Source organism: Dama dama, chromosome 21, assembly GCF_033118175.1.
Source record: "Dama dama isolate Ldn47 chromosome 21, ASM3311817v1, whole genome shotgun sequence".
Lineage (NCBI taxonomy): Eukaryota > Metazoa > Chordata > Mammalia > Artiodactyla > Cervidae > Dama > Dama dama.
In genome coordinates this window covers 19,691,820-19,711,923 of record NC_083701.1, presented here as the reverse complement: position 1 = coordinate 19,711,923, position 20,104 = coordinate 19,691,820, and the positions used below count along the sequence as shown (strand labels likewise).

Sequence of the window (20,104 nt, the reverse complement as noted above, 5' to 3'; positions counted from 1 at the left end):
ACTGAAAAGAGGGATGGTAAAAGTAATGGGAAACATGTCAGAATAAATCTCACTGGTAAATGTAAATATATCATTATATTCAGAATATTCTAATTCTGTTGTGAGTAAATCACTTCTAAAATATAGTATGAAAATTAAAACACAAAGATGTTTAAAATTACTGTAACTACAGTGCTTTGTTAATGGATACATAAGATAAAAGCATGTAAATTGTACCATCAAAAACATAAAATGTCAGAGTGGGATAAAGTAAATGTATAGAATTCCAGTAAGCGTTTGAACCTAAGTTGTTATCAGCTTCAAGTAGACTGCTTTAAATACCAAGTCGTATTATATAGCCTCATGGTAACCACAGAGTAAAAAACCTATAATAGATAACAAAGTTAAAGAGAAAGGAATCAAAACATACTATAGAGAAAAATCAACAAATTGAAATGAAAGGGACAAAGAGAAGACAAAAGGAACAAAGGGTTACAAAAACTGGAAAGCAATGAACAAAATGGCGACAATAAATCCATATTTATCAGTAATTACTTTTGGTGTAAATGGACTAAATTCTCCAATCAAAAGGCAAAGAGTAGCTGAATGGATTTTTTAAAGAAAAGTCCAACCAAATGCCGCTTGTAAGAAACTTCACCTTAAAGTAGAGAGAAACAGACTGAACGTGAAGGGATGGAAAAAAATATTCCATGAAAATGGAAACCTAAAGAAAGAGGGGTAGCTCTACTTATATCATACTCTATAGGCTTTGAGCCAGGAACTGTAACAAGAGGCAAGGGAAATTATTTCATAATGATGAAGTCAGCAGTGCATGAACAACCTAACTTTACACCTCAAAGAATCATATAAAGAAGAACAACTTAGGCCCAAAGTTAGTAGAAGAAATAGTAGAAGTCAGTAGGGAAATATATGATATAGATTGAAAAGACAATTGAAAAGATTAGTGGAAATGATTAATGTTGTTTTGAAAAGCTAAACATAATAGACACACACTTACCTAGATACAACAAAAACAGGAGAAAAGTCTCAAAACTGGAACTAAAAAGGAAGTCGTTATAATTAATACCATATATATAGAAAGAATTATGACAGGTACTATAAACAATTATATACCAAAAAATTGGACAACCTAGAAGAAATGGATAAATCCTGGAAACTTTCGACCTACCAAGACTGAATCAAGATAAAATTAAAAATTTGAACAGAGAAACGACTAGTGAGATTGAAAGACAGTGAGAGTTGCTCAGTCCTGTCTGACTCTTTTCAACCCCACCGTCATTAGCCCGCCAGGCTCCTCTGTCCTTGGAATTTCCCAGGCAATACTGGAGTGGATTGCTATTCCCTTCTCCAGGGGATCTTCCCTCCCTGGGGACTGAATCTGAGTCTCCTGCAGTCAGATTGAATCTACAGTCAGATTCTTTATCATCAGTAATCAAAAACATCAACAACAAAGAAAAATCTAGGAACAGATGCTTTCACTATTTAATTCTGTCTCATAGTCAACGAAGAATTAATGCCAATATTTTTCAAACTCTTTCCAAGGATAGAAAAGGAGGGAACAACTGCAAACTCATTTTACATAGCCCTGATATGGAAATCAGACAAGGACACCTGAAGAAAAGAAAATTATAGACCAATATCCCTAATGAACATGGACATAGAAATCCTTAATAAAAGTATTGGCAAATCAGGTTTAACAATATATTAAAAGGTTTATGCACCATGATCAATTGGGATTAATTCTAGAGATTCAAGGATTGTTCACTCTTCACAAATCAGTCAACATGATATATTACATTAATAAGATAGACAAAAAAATCATATCATTTCAGTAGATGCAGAAAATGTTTTTAATCAACATCCACTTTTGGAAAAAACCTCCAACAAACTGGGTGTTAAGAGAATGTACCTTAACACTGTGAAAACCACAGAGTGCAAACCACAGCAGACATCATACTTGACGCCAAAAGGTCAAAGCTTTTCCTCTAGTATCAAGGACAGCAAGGATGTTCATTCATTCCTGTCACTTTTATTTAACCCAGTACTAAAAGTCCTAGCCACAGTAATTAGGCAAGAAAGAGAAATAAAAGACATTTAAATATCAGAAGAATTAGAGCTTGTCTTACTTACAGATGACATGATACTCTACAGGAAAACCTAAAGACTCACTAAAAAAACTGTGAGAAGTAGTAAATAAATTTAGTAAAGGCTACAAAATCAGTATAGGCCTACTTCATTTTTTTGTGCTTTACTTCATTGTATTTTGCAAATATTGTGTGTTTTTGTTTTACAGATTGAAAGTTTGTGGCAACACTGTGTTTTTCTGCCATTTTTAGTAGCATTTTGAAATTAAGATATATACATTTTTAAGACACAATGCTGTTATACATTTAATAGAGTACTGTATAGTGTAAACTTAAGTTTTACATGTATGAGGAAACCAAAAAGTTTCTTGTGATTTACTTTATTATGATAATAAATTCATTGTGTTGGTCTGGAACCAAGTCCCTAGTATCTCTGTGTACAAAAATCAGTTGCATTTCTGTATGCTAACCACAAACCTATCCAAAACAAAAATTAAGAAAGCAATCCTATTTTACAGTTCCATCAAAAAGCATAAAATACTTGGGAATAAATTTAACCAAGGAGGTTAAAATAAAAATACACTTAAAATTATGACATTGGTGAATGAAATTGAGGAAGACAAAAATAAATGGAAAGTTATTCTGTGCTCATGGATTGAAAGAATTAATATGGTTAAAATGTCCATACTGCCCAGAGCTATCTACAGATCCAGTGCAACCCCTATCAAAATTCCAATCCTAAACTTTATGTGGATCCACAAAGACCCCAAATAGCCAAAGCAATCTTGAGAAAGATGAGCAAAGTTAGAGGCATCACACTTCCAGATTTCAAACCATATTACAGAGTGGTAGTGGAGCATGATGGAGAGTCCAGAAGTAAACCTGTGCACATGTGGTCAATTAACTCATAACTGTGGAGCCACAAACATACTATGGATAGAGATGGTCTTTTCAATAGCATTGGGAAAATTCTACAGACACATACAAAAGAATGAAACTGAACCCCTGTCTTACACCACTCATTAAAACAACTCAGGTGTTAGACTTAAGCGGAAGACCTGAAAATGTAAAAGTCTTAAATGAAAACATAGGTGGTAATCTCCTTCACCTTGGTCCTGGTGATGGATTTTGGGGATTTGACACCAAAAGATAATCTAAAAAAGCAAAAATAAGCAAGTGGAATTTTTCAATATAGAAAGCTTCTGAAGAATAAAGGAAACCAGAAGCAAATGAAAAAGGCAACCTACAGAATGGAAAAAAATACTTGCAAGTCGTATCTGATAAAGGTTAATATCCAAAACACATAATTAACTCACGCAACTCAGTAGCAAAAATATCAAACCATCCGCTTTTAAAAATGAGCAGAAGAATTGAATAGACATTTTCCAAAGAAGACATTCAAGTGACCAAGGATGTGAGAAAAGGTGTTCAACATCAGTCGTCATCAGAGAAATGCAAGTCCAAGCTCACTGAGATGCCACCTAACACCTGTCAGAATGTCATTAAAAAGACAAGCAATGACAAGTGCTGGCCAGGATGCAGAGAAATGGAAACCCTTGTGGGCTGTTGGTGGGAGTGTAAATGGTGCAGCCACTAAGGAGAACAGTATGGAGGCTCTGAGAAAATTGAGTAGATTCTTCCATACTATCCAGCAGTCCCACTTCTGGGAATGTATTCATACGAAAAGAGTGCAAACTTTTAGTCATAAAGTGAGTAAGTTATGAGGATCTGACGTAAACATGGTGACTGTTATTCAGAACACTACATTGTACAACTGAAATTTGTCGAGTGGAATTTAAACGTTTACATCAAAAAAGAAAAAAAGATAAACATGTGAAGTGGTGGGTCTATCAGCTGAGTAAATGGGGGAGGATCCTTTCACAGGTATACATATATCAAATCACCACTGTATACACTGTATGTACTTTACAAATTTATTTGTCAAATATGTCTCAATAAAATTTAAAAAAAAAGAAAAAATTATTTTACTTATAGCAGAGCCTTATTGAATCTTTTTTTTTTTTTTTTTTTTATATACAAGAGATTTTTACTGGAATTGTGTTTGTTGACTAGAGGTCATGGTATTTCCATTCCTGAGTTCCTGGTGTACCTGCTCAGAATTCCCTGCAGGAATTCTCGGAACAGAGGAATCCTGTGACCTGTGTCTAAAGCCTGGACCGGAATGCAGGTTCTCTCTTAGGCTTCAGATGCTCCCGCATGTGGAGGACAGTTTTGCATTCATTCATTTTTACTCTTGATTTTTACCTTTCAATCCTAAAATTCCTGAAGTTCACTTGTAAGATAATGCTTTCAGACTGTATTTTGTCTTTTTTTTTCCCTTCTCCCTTAAAGTCATAAGTTTGAAAACAAACACTTGGTAAATAATTAGATCATTGTGCAGCGAATACAGTCTTATGCTTTTCTATGTATTTTTAGTATCTTTAAGTACTTTAGCAAGTATTCCTGAAGAGGCAGTAGGTGTATCACTGAGTCTTGAGTTTGTGGTCTCTGGAGCCAGACTGCCTGGTGTTCACCCAGCTGTGCCCCTCAGCAGATGTCTCTCCTTGTGCAGTGTTGCACTCTCAATGCTTCTGTTTATCATGTGTTACGTGAGGATGACAAGAGTGCCCCCTTTCATAGTGTTGTTTAGAGGGCGTGTACAGATTAGTCACTTCATGTAAACAGAATGATCTGAAGAAAGGCTTACATATATATAAAGTAGAGATGCTTTGGCATATATATGATTGTGAGAATTTTTTAAAATTTCCTATTATATATACTGCTCTCACACACATATTCAGAAATAATTAGTGCCTATAAGAAAAAAAACTACCTAATCGGAAAATGAAGTAATTTGTAGTGTTAATATATATATATATAATGTATATTAAAATGAGGTCTTTTAATCATTGTGGAAAGAGTGCAGGGTGCAAGTAAAAATCGAACAGAGTCAGTAATGGCAGTGATTAGCATTTCTTGACGATTGACTAAATGCCAAACCCAGTGTCCTTTCTGTTTCCTCATCTGGCTAGTTATACAATATTGAAGAATTTTCCTGACCTCTCTCTAAGCTCTGACTGTTTTCATGTATGAGGCAGGTATTGATATCTGTTGTTTCTACATCAAAGGAATATTATTAGAATAAAATGAGATACTGTAGTGAAATGATCAGTGAACATAATTTTATGAGATAATACATTGATGACTTCCATAGTCAAATGGTGATTAACAGCTGATCATAGTTTCTCTTGTGGTCACAGATATGTTAAGAACTGCTGACTTTTCTGAATGAAGGTAGTTCATGGAAAAACCCAAATGAGCTTTATAATTTATCTGTGTGTCTATTCATTGATAGATCAGGTCTCTTGTGAAGTGCCTGTGTATCCTTTATTATGAGTCATCTTCCTGCCATTCATGGAAGTTTTTTCCTTTGTATAATGTTGATATCCTTGCTGTATTTACAGTTAATACTCACTTTTCTCTAGGTCAAGTAATGAGCTCATATCCAGATCCTCTTATTTGAGTGTTCTGTCTGTCAACTGGGTGCAGGTTTTATTCTTGATTACAACTCTGAACCCATTTTACACTTATATTTTTGCAGATTAGACTATAAGGTCCACCATGATGTGGCTTGTTGCCTTCTTCACAACCTTGGCACCTGGGCTTGGCTTGGCATAGCAGGAAACACATAATCAGAATATATTTATGGAGTAAGTTAACTAAGAAAGAGTAGTCAGGAAGTCAGACTCATCTCAGAGGAGCCCACATTTCTAAGAATCAGAAAACTGATCATCCAAGAAGTCTTAAAAAAGGAGATAACTAACGTAGAAGGATTTGACCTGTAGGAAGAGAGTGTAATGCCACACAAGTTAAAACTTGCATGCCCCGATTGGAGGGTATAAAGTGTGAATGTTCCAACTGTTCTGAAGCTTTTATTTTCACTAAACTTAATACATTATAATTTGTTGAACAGAGGCGGGCTAGCAGAAAGACTAAATGGACTGCAGAATCGAGAGAGATCTGCCATTTCTTTGTGGAGACATCAGGGTGTTTCTTACCAAAAGACACTTTCAGGTAAGGCTTGCACTGGTATATGTGAGTAAAGAATATGCCAGGTAAAAGTATTTTTACATTAAAATATATAAAGTTGATCGTTACTATTTTTACCCCTTTTTCTCTAGGTGCCAGAGATCTGAGTTGGAGGGTTCTGTATTACATCTGTTTCTTCCTTTATCTGTTTCAGTAGCTTTCTGATTTTTGTGACTGTGACCCATAGTAAGCAGTACATCTTACTGCATCTCATAATACACACACAACATTCACACATATCTCACACACACAGACACACAGACACACACACACACAACATTCACACATATCTCACACACACACCTGAAACAGACATTCAGTAAACACTAACTCAACATTCACACATATCACTCACACACAGACACACACAGACACACACACACACACCTGAAACAAACATTCAATGAACACTAACTTCAGTAGTATCCCAAGTCCTTGTCTCACTGAATTGATGTAGAACCTTTCTAATGAGGTGCAGCATGCAGCTTAAAAGTTGCCACTACAACTTCTCATTACGGTGAATTAACCAGATGGTCAAGCACAGAGCTGAGAGAGTGTCTTTCTGGACAAGAAAAATACCAAGTGAAACAAGTATGACTGGGTGCTGAGACTGAAGGGAACAGATGAGCTTTTGTTTGGCTCATCAACACCAGATAGCTTATTTGGAATCTTCCTTTTGTTTTCTTTTCTTTCATTTGAGAATAGAGGGTACTTATATGATGAATAAAAGAGAAAAGCAAAATTAAAAAAACAGACAAAAATTATCTATTAATTTGAAAATATGAATAAGACCAACTCCAATAGATTGTTCTTTTAGAAATCTCTGTATTTAAGAATTTGGATTTTGTTTTTCTCTTTGACAAATTTCTTATTTTTCAGACTTATGAATCCTCGACATTTGTAGTAAGTTGTGTCTTTTTCTTTACTTTTGACATACCTCACTATAAGCATATATTAGGAAGAACATTTCACTGTTTGGTGTTTTGTTTCCTTTGTGGCCTGAAAGAAGACTTTTTTTCTTTCAATATACAAAAGTATTTTCTCACTTTTTATGTTTATAGCAACTGAATAAATAAGAGAAAAACTTGCAAATATTAAATAGAGGTAATTTCCTGTCTCCCCAGTCCCAGGAACTTACATGTAGTGAACAACTGAAATTCAGGGATAGACTCATGGGGTAGCTCTCTGATGAAACCCTCTGAGCCTAGAGCCTATTATACAGAGTGAAGTAAGTCAGAGAAAAACATCGTTTATTAATACATATATGTGGAATCTAGAAAAGTGGTACTGATGAACCTATTTGCGGAGAAGAAATGGATACACAGAGATTGTACTTGTGGATATATCGTGGGGAAGGAAAGGGAAGTATGAATTGAGAAAGTAGCATTGACGTATATACACTACCATGTACAAAACGGAGAGCTAATGGGAAGCTGCTGGATAACACAGGAAGCCCAGCCTAGTGCTCTGTGACAGCTTAGAGGGGTGGGATAGGGGGAGAGAGGGAGAGGAGATATATATATATATATATATATATATAATTATGGCTTATTTGTGTTGTTGTACGGCAGAAACCATCACAACATTGTAAAGCAATTATCCTCCAATTAAAAAATATATTTAAAAAATGAGGATGATTTTCCCAGTGAGGCCGTTGTTTCAACACAGAGTAACAAGATGCTCCTTGTCCTTGAGCATCATTAGCTGTGAGCACTCAGAAGTTTCATCTCCAGGGGCACAGCGGGTCCCCTGGGTACTGCTCCTGGAGCCCTCCTCGCCCTTTGCTATGCCCCTGAGGCCTCGGAAGCTTCCAGAGTAGTGGCTCCTGTGGAGTGGGGCTCCCTTGGCCCTGCTGGAGCGAGAAGCCAGAAGTCTGGCCCCTGCCTCTTTCTCACTGCTTCCCAGGGATCCCTCTAAGACTAGAGAGGCCCCTGAGACAGGGTCGTGTTCAAGACTCCCCACCTGAGTGGTCAAGAGAGGAAGAAGGAATGACAGGGCCAGCATTGTCTATGCAGTGACAGTGATGTGAACCCGAAGAACCAGGAATTTTGTGCAGATAGTGTTGTCTGCTTGTGCTGTGCTGTGCTTAGTCGCTCAGCAGTGTCCGACTCTTTGCAACCCCATAGACTGCAGCCTGCCAGGCTCCTGTGTCCTTGAGGATTCTCCAGGCAAGAATGCTGGAGTAGGTTGCCATGTCCTTCTTAATTTCTTCATTGCAGTATTTTCTCATAAATAAAAAGTGTCTTGGTGTTAGTAAATGGTTGATTATTTCTGCCAAACCTAGTTAGTTGGTAAACTAAGATCCTTCAATTACTTGAAAAAAATACTTGATAGACAGTACATATGACTTGGTCTAAGTATTCTAATATTGAGAGTTTAAAGCTAGGAAAGAGAGGCGTGTGGTTGGCTGTTTATTTAATTTGTCTGATTTTTGGCAGTATTGTGCCTGTTAAATTTTTAGTTTCTGTGAGGACAAGGGGTTTTTGACATAATATGACAAGTTTAAAAACACTACATGTTTGTTCAGATTTATGGAATGAGAATGACATGGCTTGAAACAGGTTGCAGTTTCCTAGTTCCAAGTCTTAAACTCATTTAAAATGTTTTCTTGAACTCCTTGGTCTATCTTACTTATTTACCCTTTGCTTCAAGTGAAGGGACCCTGCCTGTGACCTGCTCAGTGTGGGTCAGGTCCAGGGTGCTAAGAAGGTCTAGCTGCAGTTCTTTTTCTTAACTTCTGCTTTCCTCTGGGGTCAAGGGAGCTGCCTCTGGAGTATTTCTAGCTTCCCTCTCACCAATAAAACCAGAAAGCTGATTAGTGTCTAAGCTTTATTTTTTCCCCTTTTTATATCCAAACCCACACTTAGGTATGGCAGTGGTATTTAATATTGCTCTTTTTATTCATGGGCAAGAGGAACTCACATTAATACTCTTTGAGTTATTAGTCAGGAAATAAACTATGATACTAGTTTACCCACTGTTAGAACTGTGACTTCATGTCCCAAATGACTGTAATTTCCAGTGATCACTGTAAGTATAAGTTAGTAGTAAAGAGTTCATATGATCAAGTTATTTCATAATTATGTTAAAATATTGATGGGACCTGAGAGATAGAGGAAGGGATACTGACACCAAACTCCACTCTCCAACTAATGTATGTCACCCCTTAGCTGTTTCTGCCATGTCTATTTTTTATCTTTTGTGAGTTTTTCCACCTAAAAACCCAGAATTAAATGATGCTTTCAGATTTCCTGTAAATTTATTTAATCTGTGCTTTCTCCATTTCTTTTTACATGAAAAGAAAAACAGTAATTCTACAGGTTCTTTTCTCATAGATCTGAGGTTTAAAAGAATCTTTATTTCTGTTTTCTTTTGTCAATTATCCAAAAATAAGCCTGCACAGTTAGTCCCTTCTAAATGAATTATATAGTGCGTAACACGTATTTGCTGTTGAATTCTACACGTGGCTCAATGAATAAAAATTCATTCCTAGAGTTAAATTGGGACCTCATTAATGACAAAAATTATCTGTATGTTCAAAATGCTACTTGTGACCTTTAGAAAAGCGTTGATATTGGCAAGGCAACATTCCCTTTGGCTTGCTCAAGCAATTGTCGTTTTACCCTCCAGCCTAGTTCAGTATCGTGTCGGCCTTTGTCCTGATGTGAAATCTTGAGTGTGTCATCGTAACCTTTTCACCAGTCTATTTTTCCAAACTCCTTCAGCTCATTTTTACTTTCAGAGAGGTTGTAATTTCCATTGGGACTTTGGTGCCTGAAGGAGCCTGCTTGAAAGTGGGAGTCCAGGCTTGACTGCCCTTGTCTCCCCGGAAGATGGTGTGGAAGGAGAGTGCGCCGGCCGACTTGGCGGCCTGCTCCCCAGCTGTGCCCCATAAGTGTTGCTGCAAGGAAGGTGGTCTTAGAGTGGGCGGCTGCTTATCACACAGTGCTCCTAAACTTTCAGAACACATTCTGTTGCAAAATAGGAAACTTTTCAGCCTGCATGCAAAATAAGTAAGTTCTTGGATTGGTAAAATGCCTTATAAAGTTTGGAAAACAAATTGGAAGCTGCCTTTGTACTGTGACAGCGGTTTGCGAGGGAAGCCACTTGAGCACACCGCCTCCATCCCCTGTGACGCTGCTCCATCTGCACCAGCATGCGGAAGTGGTCATTCCTCAGAGCTGTGTTCATGCGGCCTTCACAGCTGGTCGCCCTCCCTTCAAGGACACGCGCCCTCCTGGCCTGCCTCCTCCCCTGTACACTTGCCTCCTTTGTGACTCCTCTGTGTGCAGCTTCAGCAGGTGTTCGTCAGGCATCTGCCTTGACCTCTTCTGTCCTGCGTCCCCTTCCTGGATAATCTAGGATCTCCACGCCAACCCCCCGACTCCCAGGCCTGCTGGGCAGTCTGGAAACTGTCCTGGCCCAGCGCCAGCACCACCAGCACCTCAGTGCCTGCAGACCCAGCAGACCAGCCTGCCTGCCACCCGCTGCCCTGGCCCACACACCGAGTGTCTTCCCCAGGCTGTCTCTTTTTTTCTCTCCCCATGGTCTCTCCTGTACATGTTTTCGACCCATCAAGTCCCTCAGTGCTAGTGATTCTACCTCACAACTCTCTCTCAGGTCAGACCTCTTCAGTGATCCCATCAGCCACGAGCTCAGGCCCCTGTCCCCTTGCGCCTGGATTACTGTGTCAGCCCCACCCGCCCCGGCCTCCCAACACCTGCCTGGCCTCATTTTCAGCCTGTCGGGGTCATTATCCTAAGAGGCAAATCTGCTGTCACTTGTCTGCTTTAAAAAAATGTCCACTGACTGCCTTTTATGTTGGAGTAAGTGTCCCTCACCGTCAGAGCCTGTGGTGTCAGCTTTCTTGGTCCGGGGCTGAGCCCTCCCAACTAGTTATTTCTCATACACGTACCACCCTGTGCCGGTCACAGCCGCCCTGCACCTGCTGTGGCTTTCATGATAGCCACTTGACCACTGGGCCCAGTACACTTTTCTCTGTTGGTAGTTACACTGCTGGCGTCCTGTTGTTCAGTAGTTACACCAAGTAAAGGTAAATCCTAGCTCTGCAAAGTGCCACAAGGATGTGCAGGGCCGACCCCGACCCTGAGCTGTGCCTGGGGACTCAGCAAGTGTTTATGAAGTAAATAAATGGTGTCAGTGGTAAATTTTAAATTTTTCTATGACACCAGAGTGCAGAAATGGTCCTAGGTCTGCTGGAGCTGAAGGCCCGTGCAGGTCACTTGATCTGTGCCTCTTTCTTTCCTGAGAAAATTTGTCTTAGCCAAACCTTTGGTGATCTCTCCTTGAGATCCTGTGTTGCCACTGTCCACTGTCCCTGCATGAAGTCATCCTCCGAGTGCTTCCCCGCAAGCTCTCTGGTGATTGTACTCTCTGGTCCATCCATGCATGCCCCTTGAGAGATGATAAACTTTTTTGATATCATCTCATTTTAATCCTTCAGCTGATTTCTCTCCTTTTCCCTCTCCTCCCTCTTAGGGTCTATTACAGTGTCCTTGGAAAGGGGATAGCACCCAAGACCAAAATACCTGCTCTTCTATAGTAGTTGTGAATTCACTGTAATTCCTGCTGGAACGTACACTGCTCTGTCTAATTATTGATACTGCCTGTGTGTGTGCTCAGTCATGTCCAACTCTTTTGTGACCCTATGAACCGTTGTCCACCAGGCTCTTGTCTATGGACTTTGCCAGGCAGGAATACTGGAATGGGTTGCCATTTCCTCCTCTGGGGGTTCTTCCCGACCCAGGGATCGAACCCGCATCTCTTGTGTCTCCTGCAATGATGGGTAGATTCTTTACCACTATACCACCTGGGAAGCTTGCCTATTTTGACCCAATTTAAAGTGGCTTAACTGATGGATTAGAAGCTCTTCACTAGAATATCCTTTATGAGTAGTTCTCAGAGAGTGGGAGGGGATTAGGGTTGCTGTTGGAGTAAGTACCAAGAGTACCAGGGCTTGAGGGACACCCTGGATTCTGTCCACATCTGTACATGTGTCTTTAGTTCTTTCTGCTGCAGGGTTTTCAGCATGTTGGACTGACAGTGAGTGTGCACTTTGCACAGATGCACACGTACTCTAGCCTCCCTCAGGATGGCTTAGAGAAGGTGGATGTGAGCCCTGATTTCTAGAAGACTCTGCTAGTTAATAACTATCCAGTTAATAACTATCCAGAAGTAGTAATTTGCTGTATTGTAGTTGGGTTCCTAAATTTTTTCTCAAGACATTTGTTTTGCTTTATAGCTGATGTTAAATATATATAAAAGAGATATTTAACAGCCCTATGACCTTTTAAAAGTTGTTTTCAGTGTGATTTTAAAAATTTTTTTATTTTGAGGAAGTTGCTTAGCAATGTTGGGATGGTTTCTGCTGTTCAATAATGCAAATCAGTCGTAATTATACACATATCCCTTCCTTCTTGAGCCTCCCTCCCCTTCCCTCGTCTCACCCCTCTAGGTCGTTGCAGAGCGCCAGGCTGACCTCCCTGTGTTAGACAGCAGCTTCTCACCAGCTGTCTGCTTTTCACGTGGTAGTGTGTATATGTCAGTGCTACTCGCTCAATTCATCCCACGCTCTCCTTTCCCCACTGTGTCCACAAGTCTGTTCTCTACATCTGCGTCTCCATTCCTTCCCTGCAAATAGGTTCATCAGTACTGTTTTTCTAGATTCCATACATATGCTAATACATATATACATATAAGCAATATTTATTTTTCTCTTTCTGACTTCACTCTGTATCACAGGCTCTAGCTTCATCCCCCTCACTACAACTTACTCAAATTCATACTTTTTTATGGCTGAGTAATATTCCATGGTATATATGTACCATATCTTCTTTATCCATTCAGCTGTCAGGGGACATCTAGGTTGCTTCCGTGTCCTGGCTATTGTAACTAGTGCTGCAATAAACACTGGGGTGCATATGTCTTTTGGAACTGTGGTTTTCTCAGGATATATGTCCAGTAGTGGAATTGCTGGGTCATATGGTAGTTTTATTCCTAGTGTTGTTTTTTTTTTTAAAGGAATCTCCATACTGCTATCCATAGTGTCTGTATAAATTTACATTTCCACCAACAGTGAAGGAGGGTTCCGTCTTCTCCACACCCTCTCCAGCATTTATTGTTTGTGGATTTTTTGATGATGGCCATTCTGACTGCTGTGAGGTGATACCTCTTTGCAGTTTTGATTTTCATTTCTCTAATAATGAGTAATATTGATATCTTTTGAGCATCTTTTCATGAATTTATTGGCCATTTGTATGTTTTTTGGAGAAATGTCTAGTTAGGTCTTCTGCCCATTTTTTGATTGGGCTGTTTGTTTTTCTGATATTGACCTGTATGAGCTGCTTGTATATTTTGGAGATTAATCTTTTGTCAGTTTTTTCATTTACAATTATTTTCTCCCTTTCTGAGAGTTGTCTTTTCATCTTGTTTATAGTTTCCTTTGCTGTGCAAAAGCTTTTAAGTTTCATTAGGTCCCATTTGTTTATTTGTTTTTATTTCCATTACTCTGGGAGGTGGGCAATGTGATTTTTGAATACCATTTTAATACTGTTTTCTGGGCCAAAAATATTACCTACAGTACTATGAAGGAAAGTTTTTAAACAAGGAAGTTTTCAATAAAGAAGATCTTGCTTTGTGTGTACGTAGAGTGGAAGGGTCAGTTTGCACATCAGGTGGTCCCATACACAGCTCACCTTTGGAAATCTAACCTGTACTAGATCCTGTGTCAGCTTGGGCAGCTGTAACAGTACCACAGACTGGGCGGCTTGGACAGCAGACGTTATTGCTCACAGCTCTGGAGGCTGAAATTCTGAAATCAGGGTGCTAGCAAGATCTAGTTCTAGTGAGGCTCTCCTCCTGGCTTTTAGGCAGCTGCCATCTGGCTGTGTGCTTATGCAGAGAGAGAGAGAGAGAGAGAGAGAGAGAGAGAGGGATCTGGTTCTTTAGTTTCTCTTCTTATCATAAGGGCGCTTTGGCCATCTGATGCGAAGAGCTGACTTATTGGAAAAGGCCCTGATGCAGGGAACAGTTGAAGGCAAAAGGAGAAGGGGATGACAGAGGGTGAGATGGTTGGGTGGCATCACCGACTCAAAGGGCATGACGAGCAAGCTCTGGAAGATAGTGAAGGACAGGGAAGCTGGTGTGCTGCTCTCCATGGGGTTGCAAAGAGTCAGACATGACTTAGAAATTGAACAACAACAAAGTACACTAATCCTTTAAAATCAGTACCCCAATCCTTATGACCTCATTTAAGTTTAGACCCTGCTTTAGAGGCCCCGTCTCTAACTATATTCACAGTGGGAGGCGAGGGGGCTTCAGCATATGAATTTTGAGGGCCCGAAGCATTCAGTCTCAAATATTCTGCCCCAGCCTTCAACAGTTCATGTCCTTCTCACATTCAGTATGCATTCATTCTATCCCAGCAGCCCCGAAACCCTTAAGTCTTTCCAGCATCGGCTCTATAGTCTAGAGTTTTGTCTAGATGTCTGAATCAGGTGTAGGTGAAGCTCAAGGTCCGATTCCAGCCTGAGACAGAATTCCTCAAAAGCTGCGAGCCTGTGAAACCAGACAGTAATGTGCTTCTGGATACAGTGCAGTCAGGTATAGGACAGACTTTGCCTTTCCACAGGAAGAAACAGGAAGGAAGAATGCAATGATAAGTCCCAAGCAAGCCCAGAAACTACCAAGGGTCATTCTATTAATTTTAAAGGTCAAGGAAGTTCCTGTTTGGTTCAGTGTTCTGCCATCCAGGCCCACTGGAGGATGGTGTCACCCCCACGGCTCGGTTGGGCCTCTCACCGAAGGGTCTCTGCAAAGACGCCACCCCTGGGGCAGAGAAGGGCATCTTCTCCTCACAAACCCAAGACACAGCCCTGCCCTTGGAAGCAAAGAAGGGAATACCAGCCCTGCCCCAGCCTTGTGGTGAGAGTGGCAGCCCGTAGGATCTCTGGGTGGCCTTTAGGGTCATCATTCCCTTTTTTGAAGGGTGACACATATTTGTAGGCTAGCTTTTCTGCCCTGCGAAGAAGCCTTGCAGTCTTCCTTCGTTTCCTGTGATCTTTGTCTCCTCTGATTCAGACTGGTAGTGTCTGTGCTCACAAAATCTCTTTACTGAGTGATCGTTTAGCTACATCTTTGGTATCTTCTTCCCAGTATGCTTTTTCATTGTTTTGCAATGTGGACAGGCTGAGAATTTTACAGATCTTCAAGTTTTGCTTCTTTCTGCCTTCTGCTGTGTGCTCACAGGCGAGGAGGCAGAGCCTCGCTGTGTCTCTTCTTACAAAGGTGCTGACCCCATTCTTGAGGGCTCTGTCTTCTTGGCATAATCAGCTCCCAAAGCTGCTCCTCCAAGTACCATCAAATTAGGGACCTCAATGTAAAGATTTTGTGGGGACAGAAACATTTGGTCCATAGCAGTTACCTGTCTTCCACTATCCTTGACTTGTTCCTCATGTCTGCTTGATACCTCACCAGAATCACCTTTAACATCTATATTCCTAGTATGTATCTTATCCAGTCTCTGATCCAGTTACAAAGCTGCATCCACATTTTCAGATACTTATGACATCAGCCCACTTCATGGTACCGAAATCTGTCTTACTCGGCTTTGGCTGCCGTACAAAATGCCGCAGATTGCAGGACTTAAACAGCAGACATTTATTTTCTCACTGTTTTAGAGGCTGGAAGTTCGGGATTGAGGTGCCACCATGGTCAGTTTCTAGTGAGAGCTGTCTTTGTGGCTTGGAGACGGCAGCTATCTGGGCATGTGCTCACATGGCCTTTCCTCTCTGCTCGGCAGAGAGATACAGGAAACTGTGGCTCTGTTCTCCCAAGGACCCTCACATCAGCCCCTCCCCCCATGACCTCTTTCAACCTTAATTACTGTCTTGGAGGTCTGTCTCCAAATATAGCCACAGCGTGGGGTTAGGGCTTCCACATGTGGATTTACGGGGACACAGGTGTGCACTCCAGAGTACTCCTTCTTCTCTGGTTTTGTACGAACTTTGCTGAGGGGTCTGTTGCTTTCCTGGAACTTTTTCCTTACTTGAATTTCTTAAAAGATGAGACCTTCCATTGCCCATTTACCCTCTCCAGAACAGTGCAGGCTATCCTAGAGAACAGGTCCTCTGACACAGCTGGTGGCCACACTGTGTCTCTGTGATCCCAGGGAGCTGACATGCTGTCTCCATTGTTCTCATTGCTGGGGACTATGATGAGCATTACAGTCTCTCAGGCCATGTTGTCTTCTCTGTTTTGTTTTTTTTTTTTTCTTTTTAAGACTTGGGTTTCAGATTTCTGTTTCATGCTTAGAATTATTGTGGCTTTTGGAAGAGAATATTTTAAACTGGGTGAAAAGGCCAAAACAAAAAAAAAAAAAATAGAATCGAGAAGTGAAAGCATAATTGTTTACAGTTCAGTAAGCAGTTGTGGTTAAGAAATGTGTCTGTTCATCATTGCCAGATGACTTAAAATTTTATGGGGGAGCGTAAGTTTTACAAAGAATAATTGTGCTTTTACAGGATAAAGATGTAAATTTCCTCAGAATTTAGTTTTTAGGTATTGTAATCTAGACCTCCTGGTTAGAGCTTTATGAATTTTACTGTGAAATTTTCTGTGAAATGAATCTGATGGCAGCTTACAACATTTACTTAGAAACTAAAATTTTGATGTGCCAAGCACTAGTAATAATAAAATAATGCACTTGGGAGTACCAGACCACCTTACCTGTCTCCTGAGAAACCTGTATACAGGTAAAGAAGCAACAGTTAGAACTGGACATGGAACAAGGGACTGGTTCAAAATTGGGAAAAGAGTATGACAAGGTTGTATATTGTCACTCTGCAGAGTGACGTCTCTTAACTTATATGCAGAGTACATCATAAAAAATGTGGAGCTGGATGAATCACAAGTTGGAATCAAGATTGCCTGGAGACATATCAACAGCCTCAGGTATGCAGATGACACCACTCTAATGGTAGAAGGTAAAGAGGAACTAAAGAGCCTCTTGATAAGGGTAAAAGAGGAGAGGGAAAGAGCTGGCTTGAAACTCAATGTTAAGAAAGCTTAGGATCCTGGCATCCGGTTCCAACACTTCATGGCAAATAGAAGAGGAAAAAGTGGAAGCAGTGACAGATTTTATTTTCTTGGGCTCCAAAATCGCTGAGGACAGTGAGTGTAGTCACGGAATTAAAAGACACTTGCTCCTTGGAAGAAAAACTATGACCAATCTAGACAGCATATTAAAAAGCATTACTTTGCTGACAAAGGTCCATCTAGTCAGAGCAATCATTTTTCCAGTAGTCATGTACGGATGTGAGTTGGACCGTAAGATTTAATGCTTTCCAATTGTGCTGAAGATGGATCTTGAGAGTCCCTTGAACTGCCAGGAGATCAAACCAGTCAATCCTAAAGGAAATCAACCCTGAATATTCATTGGAAAGAATGATGCTAAAGCTGAAGCTCTGATCTTTTGGCCACCTAATGGCAAGAGCCAACTCATTGGAAAAGACCCTGATGCTGGGAAAGATTGAAGGCAAAAGGAGAAGGGGGCAGCAGAGGATGAGATGCTTGGATGGCATCACTGACTCAGTGGACATGAAATTGAACAAACTCTGGGAGATAGTGAAAGACAGAGGAGCCTGGCCTGTTGCAGCCCATAGGATTGCAAAGAGTCAGACATGGCTTAGCGACTGAACCTCAACAACAATAATGAAGTTGAAGACTCAGTAACTGAACACTCACAGGTCTATACTATTGGGGGTGTTTGGGATCATTGGTAGAATCAGGCATAGTTGTAACCTCTCAAAAGAAAAGATAGTACAGTTGTGTACAAATAAATACAATTCAACTTTCAGTATATATTAATGAAAATAAGCAATGGTACAATAGAGTGAATAGATCAAATACCACTTGGATTTGATTTTGGACTGTAGTGTTTATTACAGTTTACTTTGCATCCCTTGCAAAGTTAATGACTTAATAGATAAAATTATTCATTTTATGTGTTAAAATCTTGGTAAGTAAGAGCTACAGTGATGACATAACAGAGATAAACTACTGAATGGGAAACAACTGTGGTCATAGCATTCACCTGGGAGATGGTGATAAAGTGCTTTCTTAAATTGTGAGTATAGTAATTAAAGCTTCTTGAGAGCTGTGGGCCTTGAGGGTAGAGCAGGGAGAAGTAACTGGTTACAAAAGCGTTTCTAAAGAGTGGGCCGTTGTTTGGGTTACTCAGTGGTTGGCCCCTGAAGGGTTCAAGAACAGGAATGGCTGTCATCAAATTTATGCGGAGAGAGACAGCTCTGGACGGCCTTGGGATAGGGCCGAGCAGTCAGGTACCAGACTGAGGAGGTCAGTTAGGGCCAGGCTGCCGTAGTAACTAAGAGGCGTCTCAGTCTTCCTAAACCTAACACTGATATCTTGATGTCACTATTGTCCCCTGTCCCTTGCCCATCACACACACGCCTGCTCCTCTGTCTGCACAGGAAGCAAGTGAACTTTAAAGCCCCCAATTTGCTCTGCTGTCTTGCCCTCCCACCCCAGCCTGTGTGTGCACATGTGTGTTTTCATGTGTGCATGTGTGTTTATGTGTGTACATGAGGTGTGAGGACTGCAGGAAAAAGTCATGATGGGCACCTGCCGATGATTTGGCCTGAAGAAGAGAAAAAGTACCAATTTCAGAGAATAGTAGGACATGTATTTTAAAGCCAGACTCTATAGGTTAGCCTGTTGGAATATCTGTGAAGACAAAGAGTGATAATATAGGGAAAATCCCAGATTACTCTGTGGTCAACATTTGGATAAGTAAATGGAACAAGTTAAAGTTAATGCAACCATTATGAAAGGTATTTCATAATAAAAAATTACAGATGTTTCTGTCTCAATAGGAGGATGATTTCAATATTTCTCCCTGCATAGCAATTTGCCTCACTTGGTACTTTCTTTTATATTTGTTAGTTTTTTGCATAGTATTTTTATGTAGGTATTCATGAAAGTTGTCCTCACAATATATATATTAATTCATCAATGTAACCCACTGAGAAAGATTGTAATTAACATGTATTATAAATGGACTCTAGTCATCTGTATATTTCAGATAAATCAATTCAAGTATCAAAAATACATTGTGTTCTTACATTATTTGCTCGATTGTTTTTAGACCTCTTGTTTATTTAAAATCAAAGACTTTTTTTAGAGCAGTTAGGTGATAAAAATAAATCACTTACTGATGCATTCATTCAACAGGTGTTTACCTTTAAGGTAACTATTTTCCTTTGTAACACAGTGTTTCATCTGCTCAGCTCTGGTGGTGTATTTCTTCTGTGAGTTGTCTGTTCACATGTCTTCACCACTTTGGTGCTGTGTTGATGTCTGTGCCCTCCATCTGGTCTTCGAGCACGTCTTCCTCAGAGTTTGGTTTCTGTCAGATTACACTCTTCCTTACCAGTGTTGAAATCCTGACTGTGTCCTGCCGGTGAGAAGCCTCACTGGAGTCCATTTCTCAACCAGGTGTACTTAAAAGAATTTTTTTTTTTTTTTTTGTTAAACAAGTTCAATGTTTTAGTATAATAAAATAGGGGTAAAAGCATCGTCAGTTTCCTGTCTTTAACTGGCATTTACCCTCAAGACACTGCTTCTAGGACTTGTGAGAACACTCAGTTTTCTGACCTAACCCTAACCCCTGAGTCCTGCCAGTGATCCTCTCTGCCCTGAAGAAGTCATGTAAGCAGCTGACTTGTTCAGTTTTCTTATTGGTCAAGATGGGAGATTAGTATATTCCTTACCTATTTCATAGAGTTATTGTGGATCAGGTAGGAGAACATCAATAGATTTAGAAATGCCTTAGAAAGTTACTGTTGTGACAGTGCTGTGATGACAGTGGCCGCCTTTATTGCGCGGGTAACAAA

The 20,104-nt window shown here is 40.2% G+C and overlaps 1 protein-coding gene across 5 annotated transcripts in view; it reads left to right on the top strand.

The window, feature by feature from the left end:
- SPIDR (scaffold protein involved in DNA repair) overlaps positions 1 to 20,104 on the top strand; it is a 258,391-nt gene that overhangs the window by 96,346 nt on the left and 141,941 nt on the right. For all 5 annotated transcript variants that reach the window (XM_061123279.1, XM_061123278.1, XM_061123277.1 and 2 more), the window contains one exon: positions 6,058 to 6,158. In XM_061123279.1, coding sequence (XP_060979262.1) covers positions 6,058 to 6,158 — 101 coding nt within the window. The remainder of the gene's footprint in view (positions 1 to 6,057; positions 6,159 to 20,104) is intronic.